This window comes from Heptranchias perlo, chromosome 1, assembly GCF_035084215.1.
Source record: "Heptranchias perlo isolate sHepPer1 chromosome 1, sHepPer1.hap1, whole genome shotgun sequence".
Lineage (NCBI taxonomy): Eukaryota > Metazoa > Chordata > Chondrichthyes > Hexanchiformes > Hexanchidae > Heptranchias > Heptranchias perlo.
Window position 1 is genome coordinate 188,581,966 of NC_090325.1, and position 25,530 is coordinate 188,607,495.

At 44.8% G+C, this 25,530-nt stretch overlaps 1 protein-coding gene across 3 annotated transcripts in view; it reads left to right on the forward strand.

The window, feature by feature from the left end:
• Positions 1-25,530, forward strand: part of LOC137329873 (probable E3 ubiquitin-protein ligase HERC3) — an 88,208-nt gene that overhangs the window by 31,742 nt on the left and 30,936 nt on the right. For all 3 annotated transcript variants that reach the window (XM_067994452.1, XM_067994450.1, XM_067994451.1), the window contains exons 4-10: positions 1,942-2,018; positions 3,443-3,664; positions 7,674-7,765; positions 10,079-10,209; positions 16,024-16,181; positions 22,499-22,575; positions 24,671-24,783. In XM_067994452.1, the coding sequence (XP_067850553.1) occupies positions 1,942-2,018; positions 3,443-3,664; positions 7,674-7,765; positions 10,079-10,209; positions 16,024-16,181; positions 22,499-22,575; positions 24,671-24,783 (870 nt within the window). The remainder of the gene's footprint in view (positions 1-1,941; positions 2,019-3,442; positions 3,665-7,673; positions 7,766-10,078; positions 10,210-16,023; positions 16,182-22,498; positions 22,576-24,670; positions 24,784-25,530) is intronic.

Consider the following 25,530-nt stretch of genomic DNA (forward strand, 5'->3'; position numbering starts at 1 on the left):
GCAACAGAGCTTTGGATGAGCTGAAGGTTATGTTGGATGTAAGATGGGAAATCGGCCAGGAGAGCATTGAAATAGCTGAGCCTCAAGGTGACAAAAGCATGGATGAAAGTTTTAGCAGCAGGTGGGCTGAGGTTGGAGCGACGGCAGATGATGTTATGGAGGTGGAAGTAGGTGGTCTTTCTGATGGAAAGGATATGGGGTCGGAAACTGAGCTTCAGAATAGGACGCTGAGTTTGCAAGTAGTTTGGTTCAGCCTGAGACAATGGCCGGGAAGGGGGACAGAATTGATGGCGAGGGGACAGAGTTTCTGGTGGGGGTCAACGACGATGGCTTTGATCTTACCAGTGTTTAACTTCTATTAAATCTCCTTTGAGCCTTCTTTGCTCCAGTGGAAATAATCCCACTACCTCAAATCTCTCCTCATAACTACAGTTTTCTATCCCTTGCATCATCCTGGTGAACACTCTACGGCTTTAATGTCCTTTCTATAATGGGGCACCCAAAACTGCACCCAGTACTCTAAGTGTGGCCTAACCAATATTTTGTACTAATTTATCATTGCTTCTTTACTCTTGTACTCCATGCTCCATATTTACAAAACTCAAGTTCAGAATGAAACAGAGAATGTCAAATTCCCTCCTCTTAATGCCTAAGATACCATTTCATCATATAATCACAAGACTGAACATTGCCAGAAGAAAACAAGTTGATAACAAGTTTAGCTCTGCACGGTTGCTTTTTGTAACAACATTCATTGAGTGTAGAAGAAGAAGAAAGACTTGTATTTATGCAGTGCCTTTCACGACCTCAGGGCGTCCCAAAGTGCTTTACAGCCATTGAAGTACTTTTGAAGTGTGGTCACTGTAGTCATGTAGGAAACGCGGCAACCAAGTTGTGCACAAAAGCTCCCACAGACGCCAATCAGGCAAATTACCAGATAATCTGTTTTATTTTAGTGATGTTGATTGGGGGATAAATATTGGCCAGGCCACCAGGGAGAACTTGCCTGCTCTTTTTTGAAATAGTGCCATGGGATCTTTTAGAAGAAGAAGAAGGTTTAATTTCTCATCCGAAAGACGGCACCTCCGACAATGCAGCACTCTCTCACTCCTGCACTGAAGTATCAGCCTAGATTATGTGCTCAAATCTCTGGAGTGGGGCTTGAACCCACAACATTCTGTCTCGGGGGCGAGAGTGCTACCGCTGAGCTAAGTCTGACACCTATATACTCTGTATACAGCGTACTCTGCCTGCAGTGTATTTATTCGAGGTGTCAACTTTATTTTATCTTTACTACAGCAGAACTATTCCTGATGTCTTTTGAGCCAGTTTTCGCCCATGGTTTGAATTCCCTTTTGCTTCAGATTAGGGTGGGTACGGTGGTGAGGAGCAGAAGGTTTTAGCAATGATCAGGATAACGCAAGGGGTCCAACTGTAAACGGAGCTGCACTTCTGGGGGTGTGTGGAGGGAGCATCCAACTGCCCACTTGAAGTTAGGGGCAGTGGTGATAATTGTTCTGGAAATTAATTTTAGGCGAAATGAATTTCGTAATGTTGGGATTGATTCTTTCGAGGGAGGATCTACAGAGCTTCCAACAGATACCGTCTTAATACTAGTCTTGGGGACCAATCTTCCTAGCTACATGTCCTCTGATAAAAGACCTGAAGGGCGTGCACAATGCCAGTGCCATCGATTGTAATAAACGTCACTTATACTGTAACTCTGTGTCAATGTTTAAACATCCTGCACAGACAATCCCAATTATAATTCTTATTAAATGTTTTAATTTTCCTAGAAGTTGTGGAAATGCAGTTTGAACTAAATTAGCAATTAAATTGTAACGTACCAAGCTATGTAGCATGTTCTTCCAGTACAAAATGTTTTTGTTCCCGCCCCCCCCCCACCACTTTCATTTTCTTAACTGAGCTTTTCTACTTCAGGTTAGTGCGGACCCTGAACGGATGCATGGTCGTACAAGTCACCTGCGGAAGCTGGCACTGCATGGCTCTCACCAAAGGTACTTCCGTATTGTCTGTACACACTAACCTCGCACTGTAACACCGAGCCATCACAGGCTCTGACATCACGTAATGCACGCATAATAGGGGGGTAACTTCCACCTTCACCTTATGGGCGACTACTATAGATTCCGCCAGAATTTCATTTCAACGCAATCGAAAATCGGGCGGGCGACTTGCTCTGCCAGTCTATTGCCCAAGCGGTGAAGGTGAAAATGACCTCCATTGTCTTGACACACTCATTGGAAGTAATTTTGACATCAGACGATAGCGTAAAAGGGACGATATTGGTTTGGGCCGCCTGCTAAACACCTTTCCCCATTTTTGTTTATGTTGGCCTAACTGAAATGGGGAGAGGTGTTCAACGAGGGGCCGAGCCTTTATTGCCCGTTTTGCACTATCGCCCAAAGTCAAAATAACGCGCGCTCTCTCTCTCTCTTTGTCCCATTCTGCTGATCTGTGTCTTGGTAAAGTTGTGACTGCAGGAGTATGTCTGCCCTTTTCCTTGCCTCCTTTGTGTATCTCTTTCACCACTTTCTGTCCATCAGCACCTCCCACACCCATGACTTTCGCCACCTAGAAGGACAAGGGTCCAAGTTCTCCTCCAACCTGAGAATGTCTGCTTTCACTGGTTCCGTTTGAGCATGGGAGTCCGTTTCCCAGTGCTGTTACTCCTCCCTCTGGCAAGCACAAAAATATTCTGGGAGGACCATGGCATTCAGTTCCTCTAATGTGATACACCTTAAAAGGGGGACGAGGCTATTGGAGGGCAAGATAAAAACTATGGCCTTGAAATCTCTGTGTGAATATTCAAGTACGAGCATTTGTAGAAAATTCCTTCCTCCTCTGTTTTAGTCGAGGCGCTAATGCTTTCAAAATTAGCAGGTTAATGCCTCTGCTAAGATGGAGGATGGAGGAGTTTCCTTATGAGCGTTCGGTCTCTGTACGTTCATATTGACACAGCATAATTCAAAGCTATGTTTAGAATGCGGTGATGGCATGGAGCGACAGTGCAAGAGACCCCATAATGAATGACACTGGTATGACTTTTTGGATCTTTAGGGACTGTAAAGCCACTTTTAAGTTGACCTTTTAATTCGTATTCTGGGACTGTTGTGTTGTGAGCTGCCTCCTCGGTATTTATGCTATTGAATATGGTTACACCAGAGGCAAAGAACTTTGTCCTACATGTTAAGATGAGCGGGCATTCTCTTCGAAGATTAACAATTGTGATTCAACTCGGTTCATGGTGCGGTGGTTTGCAATTGATAGGGGAAGGTAGTATTAACCTTCTAACAAACGTTGATGGATAATTGATGTTTTCAATTAACCTTTTTCACACAAGTTTTATATCTTCCAGCCAACACACAAAACAACATTCACACATACTTCTGGTGTTTTTAATCTTGTTTCTCTTTTCTAGATGGTCGACTGTTTGCCTGGGGACAGAACGCTCATGGCCAGCTGGGCCTTGGGAAAGGCTTTCCCTCCCAGCCCAGCCCCCAGTGCGTGAAGTCTCTGACCGGGATCCCGCTGGCTCAGATTGCCACAGGAGGGACACACAGCTTCGCTCTGTCACTCTCGGGCGCAGTGTTTGGCTGGGGGAGGAACAACTGTGGACAGCTGGGACTCAGTGACGATAAAGGTACACAATTAACAGAAGGGCATGAGTTTCACGGAAGCGATTAGTGTGCCGTTTAAAACCAAACTCGGTGGGCCATTTGATTCAAGGCAGACAGTCTCGTGTTCGTACGAAAACGGCGGGCAGGAAAAGACCACTCAGGCAATCGAAACCAGTCCAGGAGATCACATGGACCATGCGTTCGTTATCTGTTAACCAACTTACCTTCAATATGATGCGATCACTGCGCCAGTCGAGAACTGGTCCAGCTCCCACTTGAAGTTCCAATGGCCGCTGATAGTCCTGTCAAGAATAGGTTGCCTCCATCTGAGATGAGTTCCAGATAGTGTAGTGGAAACAAAAACTTAGGGATCATTTACGAAACCACTGGGTGCTGATGTGGGGTTGGGGGTGGGGGGGTGGGGGGGGGGGCGGGTTTGCTCTACAATCCCTTTGGATGGATGAATTAAGATGGGCCGAATGGCTTTCCTCGCCCGTAATTATCGTGTGATCCTCCAAAGTTAGGAGTTGAGGGGGTTATTTTTCACTTTTAGCACGGGCACAAACCGTGGATCGACTGCCCGTAATAGACCCTGCCTGGTTTTCCTGTCCCTTGAAGGAAATGTAAAGGAAATTCGGGTGGGGTGTATAACCCGGTGTCCAATCACCAAAAGTGAAAATCATTCCCTAGGTGCTGATTTCGGTCTGAGTGAAAGCTTTTTTTTTCCCCTGTTGAGCTTCTCAATTTATGCCTCAAAGAACTAATTTCCTCCAATATTCTGAAGACTCGATCAGACAACAGTAATGTACTTGGATAATTGTAATCAATATGTACAGTAGTGTGCCTGTCAGACTCAGCCTGAGGCCTTGCAGTGTGCTAGCCTTATGCTATATTCTGGAGTACAGTGCCCATACAGAATTGGTTAAGTGCTAATTAGTGTTACTCTTGTAAATAACTGAGTCTGAGTTTGATTTACACTGAACTTGCATCCATTCAAACCGAAAATACAGAAAATAGTTCCTACAACATGATTGTAAAGGAATTTTTTCTTAATGTCAGCACAATTTGTGAGTTTGGCATTACGATTTATTCTTGGAGCTCCCCTAAAAGCTCAGCGAGTAGTTGACTCACGGAGACCGGGTAGGTCCCTGGTTTACGCTGAGTTAGCTGTTCTCAGTCATGGGCTGTGTGTAGCTGGGACTGTACGGTTGACTTATGCGCCCCAGGGTTAGGGGAAGGGGCAAATTGCTCAGGGTGGTGACTCCTCTTCTGATTCCTGGCCACCAATCTCTGCGGAAAGTGCGAGAATTTGGTGAAGACGAGGTTAGGCCATCTGTCAGGCCAAAGATTCTTACCGAGGCCCACAATTGCACCACTGATGTCTTCAGGAAAGGAAAGTGGAGATAAAATTGGCAGGAGAGGAAAAAAAAAACATTTTTCTTATTCCCCTTCAGAGTTTTAATGTTTGAACTCTCTGATTAACCGTCTGCTTCCGAGTATGAAACTAGTTCAAATTATGGGGCACAACTTTCAACTTTGATGGGGGTGTAAAATGGCCGATATCGCATTGGCCGCTCGTTACACACCCTGCCTAATTTTCCATTTCGTTTGCTTCCGTTGTGTCTGCGCCGGCTATTTGCCGGAGCAATCCAAAACTAATCCCAGTGCCCCTGGATTTTTCCTCTGCTTCAAATATTTCAACAGCTTTCCCTTGAAGGATAGAATGGGCTCAGCCTCAGCCACTCCCTGTGGCAAAGCATTCCGTGCTCAACAGCCCCCTGAGTAAAGAAATTTCTCCTCACTCTCTGCGACAACTTTAAATTGATGACCTCTCTTCCCTGACTCCCAAAGCAGAGGAAATGGTCTTTCCCTATTCGCTCCATCAAAACCCTTCAGAATTTTAAGAACTTTTTTTAACAAGAAAGACTTGCATTAATATCGTACCTTTCATGACCTCAGGATGTTCCAAAGCACTTTACAACCACTGAAGTATTATGAATGTACTGTAGGAAAGGCAGCAGCCAATTTGCACTCAGCAAGGTCCCACAAACACCAATGAAATAAATGACCCGATCGTCTGTTTTAGGTGTTATTTGAAGGATAAATAACACTGGGAAGAGCTTCCCTTCTCTTTGAATAGTGCCATGGGAGCTTTTACATCCACCTGAGAGGACAGACAGGGCCTCAGTTTAATGTCTCATCCAAATATAGCATCTCTAACAATGCAGCACTTCCTTAGTACTACATTGACGTGTCAGCCTAGATTATATGCTTAAATTTCATGGAATGGGGCTTGAACCCATGACCTTCTGACTTAGAGGTGAGCGTGCTACCCACTGAGCCAAGGCTGACATCTACCTATTAAATCTACTCAGTGAGTACAGATTAAAAATTCTGGCAGCCACTGAGGGTTAAAAATACAGCTTTTGTTCCCCCAATGGAAATATAATACAATTTAATTACTATGTTGTTCCAAGTTTAACTTTGGATTTGTTTTTTTTTTAAAAATGTATTCCGCCCAGAAGTGCCATTTTGTGCAATCCAAGCCGTTTATAATTAAATTACTTCTGAGATAAAACTCCTTTTAGCGAAATTAATGTACAAACCTTCTTCCTGTTGCAACAAGGAACAAACCCATCGAAACCAAATGAGTACAGATTAATTGGCATGACCCAAGGACACTTTCATGATGAACGTAATGAACTTTGGCTGCTCTTAGATACTTAAGAGCTTGTGGGACTGCCTGTTTGAAGTTCAAGTCTGTGGGACTGTTTGTTTAAGGCACTTCAGCTGGTGATTTCCTCCACAGCATCAAAACACAGATGGGCTCAACAGAACCAAAGGGTGTGAGTTAGGCCCAGATGTTTTTTTTAATTATTCGTTCATGGGATGTGGGTGTCGCTAGCGAGGCCAGCATTTATTGCCCATCCCTAATTGCCCTTGAGAAGGTGGTGGTGAGCCGCCTTCTTGAACCGCTGCAGTCCGTGTGGTGAAAGTTCTCCCACAGTGCTGTTAGGAAGGGAGTTCCAGGATTTTGACCCAGCGACGACGAAGGAACGGCGATATATTTCCAAGTCAGGATGGTGTGTGACTTGGAGGGGAACGTGCAGGTGGTGTTGTTCCCATGTACCTGCTGCTCTTGTCCTTCTAGGTGGTAGAGGTCGCGGGTTTGGGAGGTGCTGTCGAAGAAGCCTTGGCGAGTTGCTGCAGTGCATCCTGTGGATGGTACACACTGCAGCCACTGTGCGCCGGTGGTGAAGGGAGTGAATGTTCAGGGTGGTGGATGGGGTGCCAATCAAGCGGGCTGCTTTGTGCTATCAAATAATGGAAAGGCTTCAGCAGTTGGGTTATAAAGGCTGCACTTGGAAATCACCAGCATGGTAGAGTAAATCACAAAGTCCGCACACTTTTTTTTATTATTCATTCTCAGGATGTAGGCGGCGCTGGCAAGGCCGACATTTATTGCCCACCCCTAATTGGCCTGAGAAGGTGGTGAGCAACCTTCTTGAGCGATGAAACTGAGCGGGCCACTTCAGAGGGCATTTACGTTGGTGTGGGACTGGAGTCACATATAGGCCAGGTAAGGACGGCAGGTTTCCTTCCCTAATGAACCGGTTGGGTTTTTACGACAATCCGACAACTTCATACCGACACCAGCTTTTTCTTAAATAAAATGTTTAGTTCTGACGAAAGGTCTTCGACCTGAAACGTTAACTCTGTTTCTTTCTCCACAGATGCTGCCTGACTTGCTGAGCTTCTCCAACATTTTCTGTTTTTATTTCAGATTTCCAGCATCCGCAGTATTTTGCTTTTGATCCAGCCTTTCCTTACACTGTCTACGGTGGGATTTGAACTCTGATTCTCTGGATTACTAGTCGAGTAACATAACCACTGCGCTACTGTACCCTGGATGGTGATAGGTTGGAAACTGCTGAAATGTCAGACCCTTTACATTTCCATCCATGAGGGGAATGTCTGCAAAAGGCAGTTCTGGAGATCACTGTGACAGATTGTACCCTTTTGTCTTTGTAGATCGAGATGTCCCCAATCACGTGAAGTTCCTGAGGAGCCAGAAAATCGTTTACATTAGTTGTGGTGAGGAACACACGGCAGCACTAACAAAGGTAACAATATTTTACAACGCTGGGTGCAAATTCTGCAGAAATCAATGGAGGTGCTTCACTATCTGATGCAATGTGGCGGTGACTTGATCATTCAAAGTTGTTTTTTGTGCTTAAAAATAAAGAATGCTCCCATAATTTGAATTTAATTATCAGTGTGTGTGGGGGTGGGTCAATGAAAATGGAGAGCACAAAAATTTAATCTGAATAAAACAAAGAACCATTTAGGTGTTTAGTACTATAGTATTATGGAACCCACACTGTAATTTTAAATGGGATGTTTTGCAATGCTCTGGGTGGGGGACGAAGGTGGAGGACGGTGGGCCGGACATCTCTCAGCCACTTCTTGAAGTAGTTCTTTAATATGAACATTGTTTTGTGTCCGATTACGCTCCAGTGAAGCACTTTGGGATTTTTTTCCCCTGCGTTAAAGGCGCTATATAAATGCAGTTGTTGTTGTTAAACTCTAGTAGGGAAACTGCCATTGCAGTGCCACATCAGGCCAGCATAGAGACTTGGCTCAATGGTTCTACCCTTCCCACTGGACTAGCATGGATTCATACACCCCTCCTCCTTCCCTCCAGCGTACCGGGGACAGAGATGCATAGAGTCACCATGCGTCTGCAAAATGCTGCTGTATCATGTCACAAAAACATGAAATTTAATCCTGTGCCGATTGCTCTGATAGCCTGCGGTTGGATTTAAATTGAAAGTCTTTCTTTTTATGACATAGCATTGACTGCAGCCATCCTGAAAACTGATTAACTGAGTGAGAGCAGAACACTCTTCAATTTTGCATTGCATGTTTAATCTCAGTCAGAAGCTGTTTTGTTTGCAGTTATAAGAAGCTAGATGTAGTCCGAACTTATTTCTATCAGCCAGCTTTTCCATTGGTTACGTTGTCTGTGTAAAGGCGAGCAATCTTAAAAACCTTTCGTCTGTGCGCTCTGCCTGTTAACTTTTTCCATTACAAATTCCTATGTCAACATTTGTAATGGAACTAACTGTCTGTAAACTTGTCACACTGTAATTACATCATCTTGCCAATGGAAGTGTTGTAGCACTACCACTGGCTGGAGGGTGTAATTACAGCGTGACAAGTTTACATGGCAGATTCCATTACAAATGTGCACATAATAATTTTCAATAAGAACACAATGTATGACTTTAAAAGGAGGACTGGAATTACACCTGCCTGCCCTCATCTAATTATCCCCAACCCACTAATCCTGCTTCCCTGAAGACTGCACTTCTCCAGGCTCTACGCCGTAAATTTTGGTCTGGTGCTCTTTTCAGGCCCAGACTTCAAACCGAGAGGCCCGCGGATCGATGGAAATCTGTCCTCTGGCCTAGTCAGCATTCTCGGCGCGAGTTGCTGTCGCGCCTCCACAGGCGGCTTGCCCGAGCGCAGAGATCAATGTCGGGCCGCCTGCCTCGCCAGGCAGCGGCCCTCGGGTAAGTCCCAGGAGGGGTGGGAGGGGGGGATTATAGCGGGCTACGGAAGGGGGCTGATTGCAAATCCTGTGGAGTCGGCGGGGGGAGCACTCCTCCTCCTCCAGGCTCCACAGGAACGTTTCCAAAAAAAAATTGACCAACCTGGAGTTGGTGGCCGCTGAGGAATCCTGAGCGAGGTAGGCCTGACGCCTGCTCCGCTCGTTGCTGACAAATTTTGAAAATGGGCCCTTCTAAAGGTGTTAGGCCACTAATTTACATATTCTAGGGGCTTAACGCCTGTATTAGATGTCCGCCCGAATCATCTTTTTAAAAAATAAAACGGCCCTGTGAATTTAGCAGTGGGACCAACGCCTGTGCAGATGGGTTCATGCCTTCCCTTGGCTAAATTGGTGTGCGTTGAGACTGTTTTATGCCCGAAAAATGGGCACAGTGCATTCCAATTTCTACTCTCGCGTGTGCAGTGTCACTGGAGATCAGCTAGTTCCTTTTAGATATTCCAGTTAACAGTATTGTAATGTAAAGTAATGGGAAATTCAGGAGAAACTTCTTTTACCCAGAGAGTGGTCAGAATGTGGAACTCGCTACCACAAGGAGGCGAACAGCATAGATGTGTTTAAGGGGAAGCTAGATAAACACACGAGGGAGAAAGGAATAGAAGGTTATGCCGATCGGGTTAGAGGAAGAGGGGTGGGAGGAAGCTTGTGTGGAGCATAAACACTGGTGTGGACCAGTTGGGCTGAACGGCCTGTTGCTGTGCTGTAAATTCTATGTAAGTCTGTATGTGTATGTATAATCTGTGTGTGTTTACGTATAAACAATATAATGTTCATTTCTACTGTACTTTGTGTAACCTTTACCTAGAATGGAGGCGTTTTTACTTTCGGAGCTGGACTTTGTGGTCAGCTGGGCCATAACTTCATAAACAACGAGATTAACCCCCGCAGAATCCAGGAGTTGATGGGAAGTGAAGTCTCCCAGATATGCTGTGGCAGGTGAGTGAGTGTGAGCGGAAAATCAACTCTGGCTGAAGCACTGGTGTTGTAGTTTTAACAGTTTGCTTATCCTCACTGGAAAAAGCCCCCTTGCACTCGTGTCTGTTAACAGCATTGTGCAGGCTAGCTGTGTGGCAAAAAAAACTGCGAACTTGCGTCTTGTGCCGACTGCACATTCTGACCGCTCTCTACCTCTCGGTCTGTCTCTTGTTTCTCTCTGGGTAGGGCTCCCTGTCAGTCGCCCGTCTGTGGGTACGGCCCCCTCTGTGTCCCTCATTGCAACGGCCGTGTATTGGGCTAGATTTTCTGCTCATTGACTGACTAGCAATGGAGAGCAAATCCAGCCGGTTGTTGTATCTGCACCGCAGGTGAACAGAATTCCACTCCTTCCCCCCCCCCACCACCACGCCACCAAAATCTGAATTAAAAGCAGCTCTGTCACCCCGCTGGAGGATACGTCAAGTCCCACGCAAGAGACTTCAGCACACAATCTAGGCTGTCACTCCAGTGCGGCACTGAGGGAGTCCTGCACTGTCGGAGGTGCTGTCTTTTGGATGAGACATTAAACCGAGGCTCCACCTGCCTTCTCAGGTGGACGGTGAAGATCCTACGACACTATTTCGAAGAAGAGCAGAAGGAGTTCTCCCTGGTGTCCTGGCCAATATTTATCACTCAATCAACATCGCCGAGAAAGAAACTGATTATCTGGTCATTATCTCATTGCTGTTTGTGGGACATTGCTGTGCACAAATTGGCTGCTGCGTTTCCTACATTACAACTGTGACTTCAAAAGTACTTCATTGGCTGTAAAGCCCTTTGGGACATCCTGAAGTCATGAAAGGCGCTATATAAATGCAAGTCTTTTTTTTAATGAGGTACATTAACTTGTCTTTCTCCCTCAGCTTTAGACCGAACTCTTGCACCTTTTCCAATCCAGCTGCTGTACCTGTACTACCAAAGGGCAGAAATTTTTTAACTCAACATCCCATTTGGTGCTCTGTGCCAAATCTCTCATCTCCCTTAAGGGATCATTAAGTGCTTGAATCAGTTTAAGGGCTAATTTTGATACTCCTCCACTTCCAATGGCGGTGCTGCACTCAGAGTACTAACGTTTAGGGCCGCTGGATTGGGGTGACATTGGTTTGATTTTTCCTCCATCTACTCTCTTTTTTTTTTTCCCCCCCCCCCCAACCCCGACCTTAGCTGAGTTCCTGATCTGAATCACACCAGGAGGTATTAGGACCTAGTCCAGGTGCACCTTAAGTTAAAGATCCACGGGGATAAGTTACAATTTTAACAGAAATCCTGTCACTCCCACAGAACCTTTCATACATTGATGGGAAAGAAAGGCCACACACAGCGATGAAAATTAAAGGATCCAATTCTGTCCTCCAGATAGTATTAATGCCACGTGTCATTGTACCACTGTGGTGATATTACAGTAAGACATTCTAGCTGCATGTTTAATGTGCTTTAAACGGTCCGTTGTGTAATGATGCTGTTTGTTTTTTTTCTAAAAAAAAGCGCGCACAGGAAAACTTAAAACAGTTCACAACCGTAAGAGGTGTGTAATGCTGTACATGTTGGGAGTATTCACACATTGTAAACCAATACCCAAACAGTTCTGGTTTTTGCCCTGAGGTGTGTTGCCCATCAGAGGTTCTACAGATGGGGGAGTTTGTTGTAGGGTCTGGAGGCAATTTGACAATTACCTGCAATCACAAGACAACTGGGAGAGGTAAAAAAAAAACAAGCCAAGAAGAGAAAAGAAATCTGAAAAATTCTCTCCGACTCCCTCAGGCAATTGAAACCAGTTCAGGAGACCAATTGACCACACTTATGTCAACTGGTAAATCGCTTACCTTTTATATGATGCGATCAATGCCCCAGTCAAGAACCGATCCAACTCTCTCTTGAAGGCGTGCAGAGAGTCAGTACACACTGCAAGAGCCGGTAACTTATTCCAAAGATCCACTACTCTCTGGGAAAGGAAGAACTGCCTAAACATCTACCCATTCCTACTCTTGCGTAGTTTAAATGCATGAACCCTGGTCCTCCCCACTCTGCCAAACTGAAATAACCTATCAGTGGGTACGCAGTCCAGCCCTTTCATTATTTTATATACCTATATCAGGTCACCTCTAGGTTTACGCTGCTGTAGGGTAAATAGACCCAGCTCTTTATGCCTATCTGAGTAACTAAGGTTCTTTTAAGCTGGGAATCATTCCTCTGAATCTTTTCCAAACCAACTGTATCACCCGCAAAATCCTAAATTGGACGGAAAGTACTTTTTCTTTTCAGTCTAACTTTTTTTTTTAAAAAGAGTCACAACTGCAGCACCTCTGTCTGTTTGTTTGTAATTGAGATTAGTAACTAGCTGAATAGAATATCTCACTAACATTGTTACTAAACTTAACCTCGACTTGAAGGGGACGCTTTATCGGGAAGATGAAGGGGGAAAGAAATGAAGGCGTACAAAATCTGTTAAAAGTCAACTAGGGAACATCCAGAAAAAAACCTCCATGCAGTTTATATTATTCAGATTTTTTAAATGATTTTGAAGAATATCTGTATGAATAAATGTACCTTCACTCGATCGAAGAAGCTGGACGATTTCAGGCCAGAAGTCTCTCGTGCCAGTCTAGCACCACCTCTTGGTCTTCTGCAGCATTTGCACCTTGAATTTGTAGTTCACTGTACAGGTCGTCCGTCCTACAAGTCTCCCTTCGTTTCTGACTCAAACTACTTTTTCCTGCTCTTTGCTGGGGAGTCTGGCTAGGATGTTCTTCTCTTTCTCTCCACCATTTTTTCGCAGAGTGGCACACACCCCGCCACATCCCTGTTCGTTCTTCACGCCCCTCTCATTTTCCGTCCGTGGTGGCAGGGTGATGTACGATAACGGGGCTTAAAGGGTTAAATTATGAGGCGAGGTTGCACAAACTTGGCTTGTGTTCCCTTGAATTTCGAAGGTTGAGGGGTGATCTAATTGAGGTGTTTTAAATGTTAAAAGCATTTCATAGGGTGGATACAGAGAAGCTATTTCCTCTGGTGGGGGAAATCCAGAACAAGGGGGCACAATCTTAAAATTAGAGCTAGGCCGTTCAGGAGTGAAACCAGGAAACACTTTTTTTCACACGAGTAGAGGAAATGTGGAACTGTTTCCCCCCCCCAAAAGGCTGTAATGCTGGGTGTTAGATTTTTGTTGGGTAAGAATATCGAGGGTCATGGAGCAAAGGCGGGTAAATGGAGTTGAGGTACAGATCAGCCATGATTTAATTGAATGGCGGAACAGGCTCGAGCTGCTAAATGGCCGACTCCTGTTCCTATGCTCGTTCCTATGTAACATACGCCCATATATGGGCGGGCGTAATGTAATATTCGAATGACGGAAATAAATTATCCGGCCTATTTTCCGTCATTTACGTCCAATAAAGGAAGGAAAAAGCCTGCTGCTCCAGCAAGCTTATCCCATCCTACGTGCACCATTTAAACCATCCTCTTGCTCCTCCAAAGATGCACAATCTCCTGGGAGAGCTTTATGCCAAGATTTGGGGATGTTTTTTCTCTGACTCCTGACTTCAGGCTGCAGGAGACCCTGGCGACTGGTACCACTTTCCCCCATTATCCGCCCACCATCTACCACTCGAGATGTCCTCCAACTCCCTTTCGGACACTTGCACTCCCCACACATGCTGGTAATTTAGCGCAGAGGTCTCTTTGTACGTCCTTATTTTCATAAGCCCGAAACTGGCAGGTCAAGGCTGCCTCTTTTCGGTGACAAGAAGTCCCCTTTACACCAGAGATTCACCCCCAGTCCCACAAAAGAAAAGTAAAAATCTAAATCTGGAAGCTGATCAACTAAAATAGCTTTAATTTGCTTTACGATAATGTAGCAATCGACTTTTAATGCGGTAAATATGTTGGCGGTGAAACAACTGCTGAAGTAAGATCATCTGATCTTATGTTAAAACATTGAATAAAGGTTGCGCACTGCTAAATCCCACATCCTCCAATCTGCAGGCCAGACCTCACCAATCTGAGTTTGTACCAGACCTGCGAGAGTGCGTGCACCAAGGTTCTCTGCTGATGCAATAAAGGCCTTGGTGCACGAGGTGGACAGAAGGAGGGACGTCCTATATCCTCGGGGGCGGGGGGGGCGGCAAGAGGCCCTCCAGCAGGGACGAAGTCAATGCCAGGCGCGTAGCACCACGAACGTGGATGCAGTGCAGGAAGAAGTTCAGTGCTTTGACACGAGCGGTCACGATGAGTGAGGTCAACTGTCAAGTGGCATTTCCTACCAATTGCACCACTAGCCGCATCCACTGCTCCACCCACTACACCCCCCCCCCCCCCACCACCCCCATGACCCACCTACCAACAAACTCTTATCAATCAGTACTCAACTCTTCCAATCAGATGCTTCCTCCTTACACATTACCACTGTTGCAAGCTGCGCACACACTGGCAGCTATTCAACCATGACAGGCACATTACCGAAACACCCTGCAGGACACTCACCGACACATGTCCCACTTTCTTGCAGGAGAAGGTGGCGCATAATAGGAGGCAGCATATGGCAGTGGCATTTAGCCCCTCGAGCCTGTTCTGCCATTCAATGAGATCATGGTTGATCTGTGACCCAACTCCATATACCTGCCTTAGCCCCATATCCCTTAATATCTTTGGTTAACAAAAATCTATTGATCTCCGATTTAAAATTAATAATTGAGCTAGCATCAACTGCCATTTGTGGAAGAGAGTTCCAACTTCTACCACCCTTTGCGTATAGAAGCGTTTCCTTACTTCACTCCTGCAAGCCCTGGCTCTAATTTTTAGGCTATGTCCCTTAGTCCTAGTATTCAAGTATAGGAGACCTCCAAAAACAGGTACAAATGCATCAGCAGCCAGAAGCAATAATTCAGCAACTAGCCTGTAAATCCTGCATGGTCCCTTTAAATAGTTCTGGTTGGGGGGGGGGGGGCGGGGGTCCTCTAGGCCGTCTACGACCTGTTCAGCTGTGCATGGTTAAGACAGTGCGTTAGCTGGAGCGTTGAGTTCCACAATCGTATCTGTCCCTTTAAATCAGCGTTGCATACTGATCTAACGCATATTCTTCTTACTTTACATGGTACCAGCGTTCGTTATCTGCACATGCGCAAGCGCCTTTACCAAGATGGTGTCTAGCGCACATCACGCTAGAAGCATTCCGGACGCCATTTTGGGACCTTAGGAGGCCACATAGCGCGGCTGAATTTATAGCCCCACCTCTTTGACCAAGCTCTTGGCCACCCGTCCTAATGTCCCCTTCTTCGGCTCGGTGTCAGTTTTTGTCTGATTAAGCTCCTGTGAAGGTTAAAGGTGCTTTTTAAATGCAAGTTGTTCTTGTTGTAAAATGTCCTCAGCACTCAGCATTGGGTGCTGGTTAGCAGAACGCTGCGCATGTGTTTCAGTACACTTTACCCTGATACAAGAGCCATCTGGAGCCTACAATATAACTTCTCGCAGTCAGCTGTTGATGCTCTGAAGCAAGTACATCAATAACATAAGGCCATTTAATGCAACAGTAATAGAATTCTGCCCGCATTTTTGTGTGTCTTAAAAGTCACTGGCAAAAGAGGCAAAGGGAGGACCTTGCATAAGTTCAACCAGGAGATCTACATCTGTAAGGATAGAGAGTCAGTAGGATGGAATGCTTCAGAACAAGTTGCACAAATTAATGCCTTGATTTAATTAGCTCAGATGTCACGTGAACTGCAACATATAACTTGCCTTTTGAAATGCACTTCCGTATTAACATGTCCTTCCTTATTTCAGGCAGCACACACTTGCCTTTGTCCCTTCTTCTGGACTAATCTATGCATTTGGACGCGGTAACAGAGGGCAGTTGGGATCCGGACGCACAGTTAACGCTCAGGTTCCATTTAAAGTGGCTGGAAACTGGATAACTCACACACACAAGCTACGTCCTAACGGTGAGTTTAAACCGGCAATTCTGACCAACGCAGCCCCTACCTCTACAATTCTGTTCAGTTTGAGTGTGATGCACCCCATGCCCAAAGAGTGATGCATTTCAGCTTTTCTTAGCTTAGTTTTAGCAGGAGACAGTTTTTTTTTGTTAGTTTTCACTTCAATTAATATTTCAGCTTTCATCCTGATTTTATAAATTCGTAGCAATTGCAATTAGAACAGAAGAATATAAGAAATAGGAGCAGGGGTAGGCCATAAAGCCCCTCGAGCCTGCTCTGCCATTCAATAAGATCATGGCTGATCTTCAACCTCAACTTCACTTTCCCACCCGATCCCCATATCCCTTGATTCCCCTAGAGTCGAAAAATCTATCAATCTCAGCCTTGAATATACTCAATGACTCAGCATCCTCAGCACTCTGGGGTAGAGAATTCTAAAGATTCACAACCCTCTGAGTGAGGAAATTCCTCCTCATCTCAGTCTTGAATGGCCGACCCCTTATCCTGCGACTATGCCCCCTAGTTCTAGACCCTCTAGCCAGGGTCTAGAACTAGGGGGCATAGTCGCAGGATAAGGGGTCGGCCTGTCAAGCCCTCTCAGAATCTTGTATGTTTCAATTAGATCACCTCTCATTCTCCTAAACTGCAGATAGAATATGCCCATTCTACTCAACCTCTTCTCATAGGACAACTCTCTCATCCCAGGAATTAATCTAGTGAACCTTCGTTACGCAGCCCCCAAGGCAAGTATATCCTTCCATAGATAAGGAGACCAAAACCGTACGCAGTACTCCCGGTGAGGTCTCACTAAAGCCCTGTACAACTGTAGTAAGACTTCCTTACTCTTGTACTCCAATCCCCTTGCAATAAAGGCCAACACGCCATTTGCTTTCCTAATTGCCCACTGTACCTTCATACTAACTTTTTGTGTTTCTTGCACGAGGACACCCAAGTCTCTCTGAACACCAACATTTAATAGTTTCTCGCCATTTAAAAAATATTCTGTTTTTCTATTCTTCCTACCAAAGTGAATAACCTCACATTTCCCCACATTATACTTCTTTTGCCACCTTCTTGCCCACTCACTTAATCTGTCTATAACCCTTTGCAAACTTTGTGCCCTCCTCACAGCTTACTTTCCCACCTAGTTTTGTACCGTCGCAAACTTGGATACATTACACTCAGTCCCTTCATCTATGTTATTTAATATAGATTGTAAATAGCTGAGGCCCAAGCACAACCCCACTAGTTACAGACTGCCAACCTGATAATGACCCGTTTAACCCTACTCTTTGTTTTCTGTCCTTTAACCAATCCTCTATATCCATGCTAATATATTACCCCCAACCCCATGAGCCCTTACCATGTGTAATAACCTTTTATGTGGCACCTTTTTGAATGCTTTTTGAAAATCCAAATATACTACATCCACTGGTTCCCCTTTATCTACCCTGCTAGTTACATCCTCAAAAAACTCTAATAAATTTGTCAAACATGATTTCCCTTTCATAAAACTATGTTGACTCTGCCTAATCATTTTATGATTTTCTAAGTGCCCTGTTACCACTTCCTTAATAATGGATTCCAGCATTTTCCCGATGACCATTGTCAGGCTAACTGGCCTGTAGTTCCCTGCTTTCTCTCTCCCTCCCTTCTTGAATAGTGGGGTAACATTTGCTACCTTTCAGTCCACTGGAACCATTGCAGAATCTAGAGAATTTTAGACTATCATAACCAATGCATCCACTATCTCTGCAGCCACCTCTGTTAGAACCCTAGGATGTAGGCCATCAGGTCCAGGGGATTTGTTGGCTTTTAGTCCCATTGGTTTGTCCAGTACTTTTTCTCTAGTGATATTAATTGTTTTAAGTTCCTCACTCTCATTTACCCCTTGGTTCCCCACTATGCTTTTTGTGTCTTCTACTGTGAGGACAGATACAAAGTATTTGTTTAATGCATCTGCCATTTCCATATTCCCCATTATAATTTCTCCTGTCTCAGCCTCTAAGGGACCATTGTTTACTTTTGCTATTCTCTTCCTTTTTACATACTTGTAGAAGCTCTTACAATCTGTTTTTATATTTCTTGCTAGTTTACTTTCATATTCTATTTTCTCCCTTTTTATCAATTTTTTTGGTCGTCTTTTGTCGGTTTCTAAAACTTTCCCAATCCCCAGTCTTATTACTCTTCTTAGCAACATTATAGGCCTCTTCTTTCAATCTAATACTCTCCTTAACTTCTTTAGTTAGCCATGGGTGGATCACTTTTCCCGTGGAGTTTTTATTTCTCAATGGCATGTAAACTTGTTGAGAATATTGAAATATTTCTTCAAATGTTTGCCATTGCTTTTTGACTGTCAAACCCTTTAATTTAATTTCCCAATCTTCCTTTGACAACTCGCCCCTCGTACCTATGCAATTGGCTTTATTTAAGTTTAAGACTCTAGTTTCTGACTTAAGTACGTTACTTTTAAACTGAATTTGAAATTCTCTCATTATGATCACTCTTCCCCAAAGGTTCTTTTACTGCGAGATTACTAATTAACCCTATCTCATTACATAATACAAGATCTGAAATAGTTTGTTGCCTGGTTGGTTCCATGATGATGATTCGATGATTGATGCATTTATCGAATCAATGATGGACTGAGACATATAGACCAGGAATGTCCCGAGTTTGATCGCTTGTCTGTGATGAGCAAGCTGACCTTGGCTGGGGAACTATTGGTGCTACCAGGTGCCCCTTGACTAGGGAGGGGGTGGAATAATCCTGCTTCTATTCGCTATGCAAGGACTCCTGCTGGATGTGTGCATGTGCGGTTGTAGGCTGAGGACAGGATTGGGATTGGCCGCCATGGACCCCCTGGTTGGATAGTCCTAGACAGCGCTGTCTAGGGTCACAATCGGAAAGGAGGGCTGCCAGCTGAATAACTGTGCATCAGCATAAGTGGGAGCCTTCCGAAACAGAGGGGTAAAAATTGTGGGAGGGGAAAGGAAGCAAAAACAAAATTACTAATACAAGTGATGTCATGGGGACCATATTTTAAACTTGATCTTTTTTTAATTGTTTTTGAAGCACCAACATTTGTTTTTTTCTTAACCGACATCGCAGAGTTGCACCAGCAGAGATGTTTGCTAAGGTATCTTCCAGTAAAGTTCATTCACTAGAAGCTACCACTTGCTCTCAGCTGAGGGAGAAAGGGCCATAAGAAGGGAAGAGATCAATGGAGATAGGAGTCCCTCACCAAGGGAAGAGACCATTGGATATAGGAGTCCCTCAATAAATGAAGGGATCATTGGATGTGGGCGTACCTCACCAAGTGAAGAGACGATTGGAAATAAGAGTCACTTACCAAATGAACAGACTGCTGAAGATAGAAGTCCTTCATAGGAGAGATGTGTCTCAGTTTTATTTTTGTGACAGAGCACTTAGGCTACAATAAAGCTTGCCTTTAAAGAGTTGTGAATTTGTGAGTTATTAATGTTAAGAGTTGCCATATTAACAGAGAATGGAATGCTGCTTTGATTTCTTTGCCAGTAGCTCACCTTGAAACATCTCCCTCTGTTCGTTTATGCAAAATCGTATTTAATTTTTCTCCCCTCTTCTCCTGAGTCCTTGCTAGTGTATGAAGGCACCTCAATTCTTTTTGCGTGAACTTTAACAGTTAATGTTAGACAATTCGACCATGGGTACATGACAGTTGATACCAATCGTGTTCTCACCTGCACACTTCCAGTGAGATTACTGGATAGCCACCATGAGTTGGAATCCTGCCTGATCTTCTCCCTAGGAATTCTAGTGCCCCTAATTGCTACCACACCTATGAATCTGTGCTGTACCCTCCAAGACTAGTATATCTTTCCTGCGGTTCGGTGCCTAAAACTGAATGCAGTACTCCAGATGGGGTCTGATCAAGGCGCTGTACAACTGAAGCATCACTTCCTCACTTTTTTGAATTCCAACTCCCTTGAGATAAAGGCCGACATTCCGTTAGCCTTTTTGATTACTTTTTATACCAATGCACTAGCTTTTAGTGATTTGTGTACATGATCATCTAAATCCCTTGGCTCCTCCACCGCTCCTAGTTTCTCACCATTAAGAAAATGTTCTGATTTATCTTTCTCAGATCTAAAGTGGATGACCTCACACTTTCCCCACATTGAACTCCATCTGCCACTGTTTTGCCTATTCACTTAGTCTGTCTACGTCTCTTTGTAACCTCCTGCTCCCATCCACACAACTTACTGTGCCTCCTAACCTGGTGTCACCTGCAAACTTGGATATACAACTCTCTCTATTCCTGCATCCAAGTGATTAATATATATGGTGAAAAGCTGAGGTCCCAGTACAGATCCCTGGGGAACACCACTCGTCATATCCCGCCAATCGGGAAAGATGGAAGTGAAAATCGGTCGACCGATCGCAATGTCAGTTTACTGCCGGGAGGCAAGTTGAAAATCCACCTCAACGAGTGGGACTCGTTAAAAGCTAGTTCGTGCCAGTGACCTCTGCAATGCAGAATAAAGTAGGGCTCTTGGTATCTTGGATACACATTAAATGAAAAGCGATTTTAGCATAAAGTAACCAAGGTGTAGGTGTTAATGTATTTTATTTCTCACTCACTGTCGGTGCATGTACTGGCGGTTCTCCTTCAAACTGTAGTTGGTGTAAATAACTTTAGGTATAAATAGCTATGATTGCTATCAGCGGGTATAATACCAAATACGTTGTCAACCTTGGCTCGGTTGGTAGCACTCTTCCCTCTGAGTCAGATGGTTGTGGTTTCAAATACCCCTCCAGGACTCGGGCAAATAATCTAAGCTGACCCTTCAGTGCAGTGCTGAGGGAGTGCTGCATTATCTCAGGTGCCATTTGTTGGATGAGAGGCTAAACTGAGGCTCAATCTGTCTGTTCAGTTGGACATCAAAGCAGCCACTGCATTAATGGAAGACGAGCAGGGAGCTTGCCAGGTGCCCTAGCTAACATTTCTCCCTTAACCAACACTAGCAAAGCAGAATAACTGGGCATTCATCTCACGCTTATAGTATCTTGCTGTGTGATAATTGGCTGTAGTGACTGTATGTAGCACTTTGAGATGTTCAGAGAGGTGAGAAAGTGTATGTATAAGTACAAGCCTTTTTGTTTTCTGACCCCATAATGATACATTTACAGTCGGATCTGATATGAAGCAGGAAGGTAATTCTCAAAGTAACACCAATCACCAGCAATGAGAATCTGGACCTTGGAACAGCCTGTAATCTGTTCTGGAGCTGCCGACCCGCTTGACGGGCTGATGATGCACTGCACCCAGCCGCTATATTTTTTTGAACAAGAACTATTTCCCCCATATCCTCTCCATCACCGAGACCGCCTGCTTCCACCTCTGTAACATCGTCCGTCTCCGTCCCTGCCTCAGCTCGTCTGCTGCTGAAACCCTCATCCATGCCTTTGTTACCTCTAGAGTCGACTATTCCAATACTCTCCTGGCCGGCCTCCCACCTTGCACGCTTCGTAAAATTGAGCTCATCCAAAACTGCTGCCCGTATCCTAACTCGCACCAAGTCGCGTTCACCCATCACCCCTGTGCTCGCTGACCTACATTGGCTCCTGGTCCAGCAACGCCTCGATTTTTTAATATTCTCATTCTTGTTTTCAAATATCCTCCATGGCCTTGCCCCCTCCCTATTTCTGTAACCTCCTCCAGCCCTATCACGCTCCCAAATCTCTGCGCTCCTCCAATTCTGGCCTCTTGCACATCTCCGATTTTAATCGCTCCACCATTGGTGGCGGTGCCTTCAGCTGCCTCGGCCCTAAGCTCTGGAATTACCTCCCAAAACTTCTCTACCTTTATCTCCTTTGAAGACACTCCTTAAAATCTACCTCTTTGACCAAGCTTTTGGCCACCTGTCCTAATATCTCCTTATGTGGCTCGGTGTCAAATTTTGTTTGATAATTGCTCCTGTGAAGCGCCTTGGGACGTTTCACTACATTAAAGGAGCTATATAAATGCAAGTTATTGTTGTTGATTAACCTTGTTCACTCAGTTTCTGTATGGATTAGAAACAAAAACTCTGGACTGTGTTTCAAAGCAGTACCATCTCAGTCTCTGCTTTTCTTACATCAGCACGATCTCCTGATGCGTTACTGCCTCCTAGTACACCGTAGGCCGACGGGAAAAGGATCATTTCTACGCAGTGAAATGGCGCGTGTAGGGCAGTATTGTGTGAGCGTAAGATTTGTCGGTGAATTGTTTATGTTTGTGATTCTAAATGATATTTCAAACCACGAATTTCACTTTGAGACCTGCTTTGTTCTGTTGACAGATCAGTCCAAGTACTGTGTGCTGAAACACGTTTGCTGCGGAGGAGATCAGAGCTTCGCCCTTTTCTTTCAGCATGAGGTAAGGCCAAACCCAGAAATGGCAAATGCTAAAAGTGCATCAAAAGTGTCGACACTCCCTGATGTAAAGACAGAGGATGCGTGATGAGGAGCTGATTTGGTGCCACACTCGGTCAAATGTTACCTTAATGTCAAGGGCAGTCACTCTCACCTCACCTCTGGAATTCAACTCTCTTGTCCATGTTTGGATCAAGGCTGTAATGAGGTCTGGAGCTGAGTGGTCCTGGCGGAACCCAGACTGAGCATTAATGACCAGGTTATTGGTGAGTAAGTGCTGCTTGATAGCACTTTCGATGACACCTTTCATCACTTTGCTGATGACTGAGGGTAGACTGATGGGGTGGTAATTGACCGGATTGGATTTGTCCTGCTTTTTGTGGACAGGACATACCTGGGCAATTTTCCACATTGTCGGGTAGATGCCAGTTTTGTAGCTATACTGAAACAGTTTGGCTAGAGGCGCAGCTAGTTCTGGAGCACAAGACTTCAGGGATGTTGTTGGGGCCCATAGCCTTTGTTGTATCCAGTGCACTCAGCCGTTTCTTGATATCACGAAGTGAATCGAATTGGCTGAAGACTGGCGTCTGTGATGGTGGGGATATCAGGAGGAGGCTGAGATGGATCATCTACTTGGCACTTCTGGCTGAAGGTGGTTGCAAATGCTTCAGCCTTGTCTTTTGCACTCACATGCTGGACTCTGCCATCATTGAGGATGGGGATGTTTACAGAGCCTCCTCCTCCCGTTAGTTGTTTAATTGTCCACCACCATTGATGACTGGATGTGGCAGGACTGCAGAGCTTTGATCAGATCCGTTGGTTGTGGAGTCGCTTAGCTCTGTCCATAGCATGTTGCTTCCGCTCTTTAGTATGCATGTAGTCCTGTGTTGTAGCTTCACCAGGTTGGCACCTCATTTTTAGGTACGCCTGGTGCTGCTCCCGGCATGCTCTTCTACACTCCTCATTAAACCAGGGTTGATCCCCTGGCTTGTTGGTAATGGTAGAGTGAGGAATATGCCAGGCCATGAGGTTACAGATTGTGCTGGAATACAATTCTGCTGCTGCTGATGGCCCACAACACCTCATGGATGCCCAGTTTTGAGCTGCTAGATCTGTTCTGAATCTATCCCATTTAGCATGGTAGTAGTGCCACACAACACGTTGGATGGTGTCTTCAGTGTGAAGACAGGACTTCATCTCCACAAGGACCATGCGGTGGTCACTTCTGCCAATACTGTCATGGACCGATGCATCTGCGACAGGTAGATTGGTGAGGACGAGGTCAAGTAGATTTTCCCCTCGTGTTGGTTTGCTCACCAACTGCCGCAGGCCCAGTCTGGCAGCTATGTCCTTCAGGACTCAGCCAGCTCGGTCAGTAGTGGTGCTACCGAGCCACTCTTGGTGATGGACATTGAAGTCCCTCACCCAGAGTACATTCTGTGTCCTTGCTACCTTCAGTGCTTCCTCCAAGTGGTGCTCAACATGGAGGAGGACTGATTCATCAGCTGAGGGAGGGCGGTAGGTAGGTGGTAATCAGCAGGACCTTGCTGTGCATAAATTGCGTTATGCTGTGTTTCCCTACATTACAACAGTGACTACACTTCAAAAGTACTTCATTGGCTGTGAAGTGCTTTGGGACGTCTTTAGGATGCAAAAGGCACTATATAAAATCATATTCTTTATTTCTACGATGCAGGAATGTGTGGGCAAGGGATTTGATTAAGCTGTAATTAAAAGAACAAAACTGTGCCCTCGCGATGAATGGATACCTTTCCCCTTTAAGAAGTGCGTACTGCTCCTCTTAAGACTTTAATCTTGGTGTGCTGGGGTTTAACTTTGACCTCGCTGATGTAATCATCGTTGTGCATGTGTGTAATACACGCCAATAATCTGTTTATGGGATTGGTAAGGGTCTGAAGCTGAGAATTGTTTCTGCCAAAGCTTAAAACTCCTTTTTGTTATGACTTAATCTCCCCTTTTGGCTCCCAATAAACCGTCAGAATTAAACATCAGGAGATTCTTATCACATTTTGAATACAGAGTATTTATACCATCTTCCTCTTGTTTCTCTACTTCATGTGCTTTATTTATTTTTCCAGAACTCGCAAGTCCCCGATGACTTCCGCTCTTTGGATCCTTTAAGGCGTGTCAGGATAATTAATAACAGCATTAATAGGTGGATGCTAAGACTTTCAGGGAAGGATGTACTTAAGTAAGCTTTGACCCAGTTATGATTAGTGCTGACAAATGTCTTAATTGGATTGATTTTTTGTTTCAGCTCATTATGTTCTATAATAAAGAGTGCTCCCCTCACTGAAGTATTCCTAAGACATGCCAGTTGGCCTGGTATTTTCTCCCCGTTTCGTACCATTCCCTGATTGAGTGTTAGACACTCATCCTGCTCCCAGGCCCCTCTTAGTGCCAAGCCCTCGTTGCCATGGGGAGACTCACGGCGTTGCCTGGAACACCCCCAGGAGGCAAGGCCTAAAATTGTAGGTTTGGCAAAACTGCTCCTTTTTTAGAAATTTTAGGTTCAAAATTCAGCCTCTTGATTTCTGGAAGAAACTTCCTTTCAATTAAAAAAAAAACTTGCCCTGCTTTTAAATTTCATTTTCAATTTGCAGAAAATTTCAAATATTTTTCCCTCCATAGATTTACATTTTTATTTAATAATTTAGAGCTAGACTCTTGCACATTCCTTTTAGTTTGCAGTTTTGCTTGTCTTTCATTCTATTTCCTTGCTGCACAATCCCTTACACCTGCTGCAGTGCTGATTGCGGCCAAGTGCTTGGTTATAGGTTACACGGTGGATTGGGACACTCTCGTTTACCTCTGGGCCAAGAATGATGGAATTAAGTTCTCTTCTCTCTGCTGTCTGTTCATAATGGGCACAAAGCCAAAGGATAAAACTACTCCTTACTCAGCCCAATTAACACTGGGGCAGATTTTAACTGGGAGC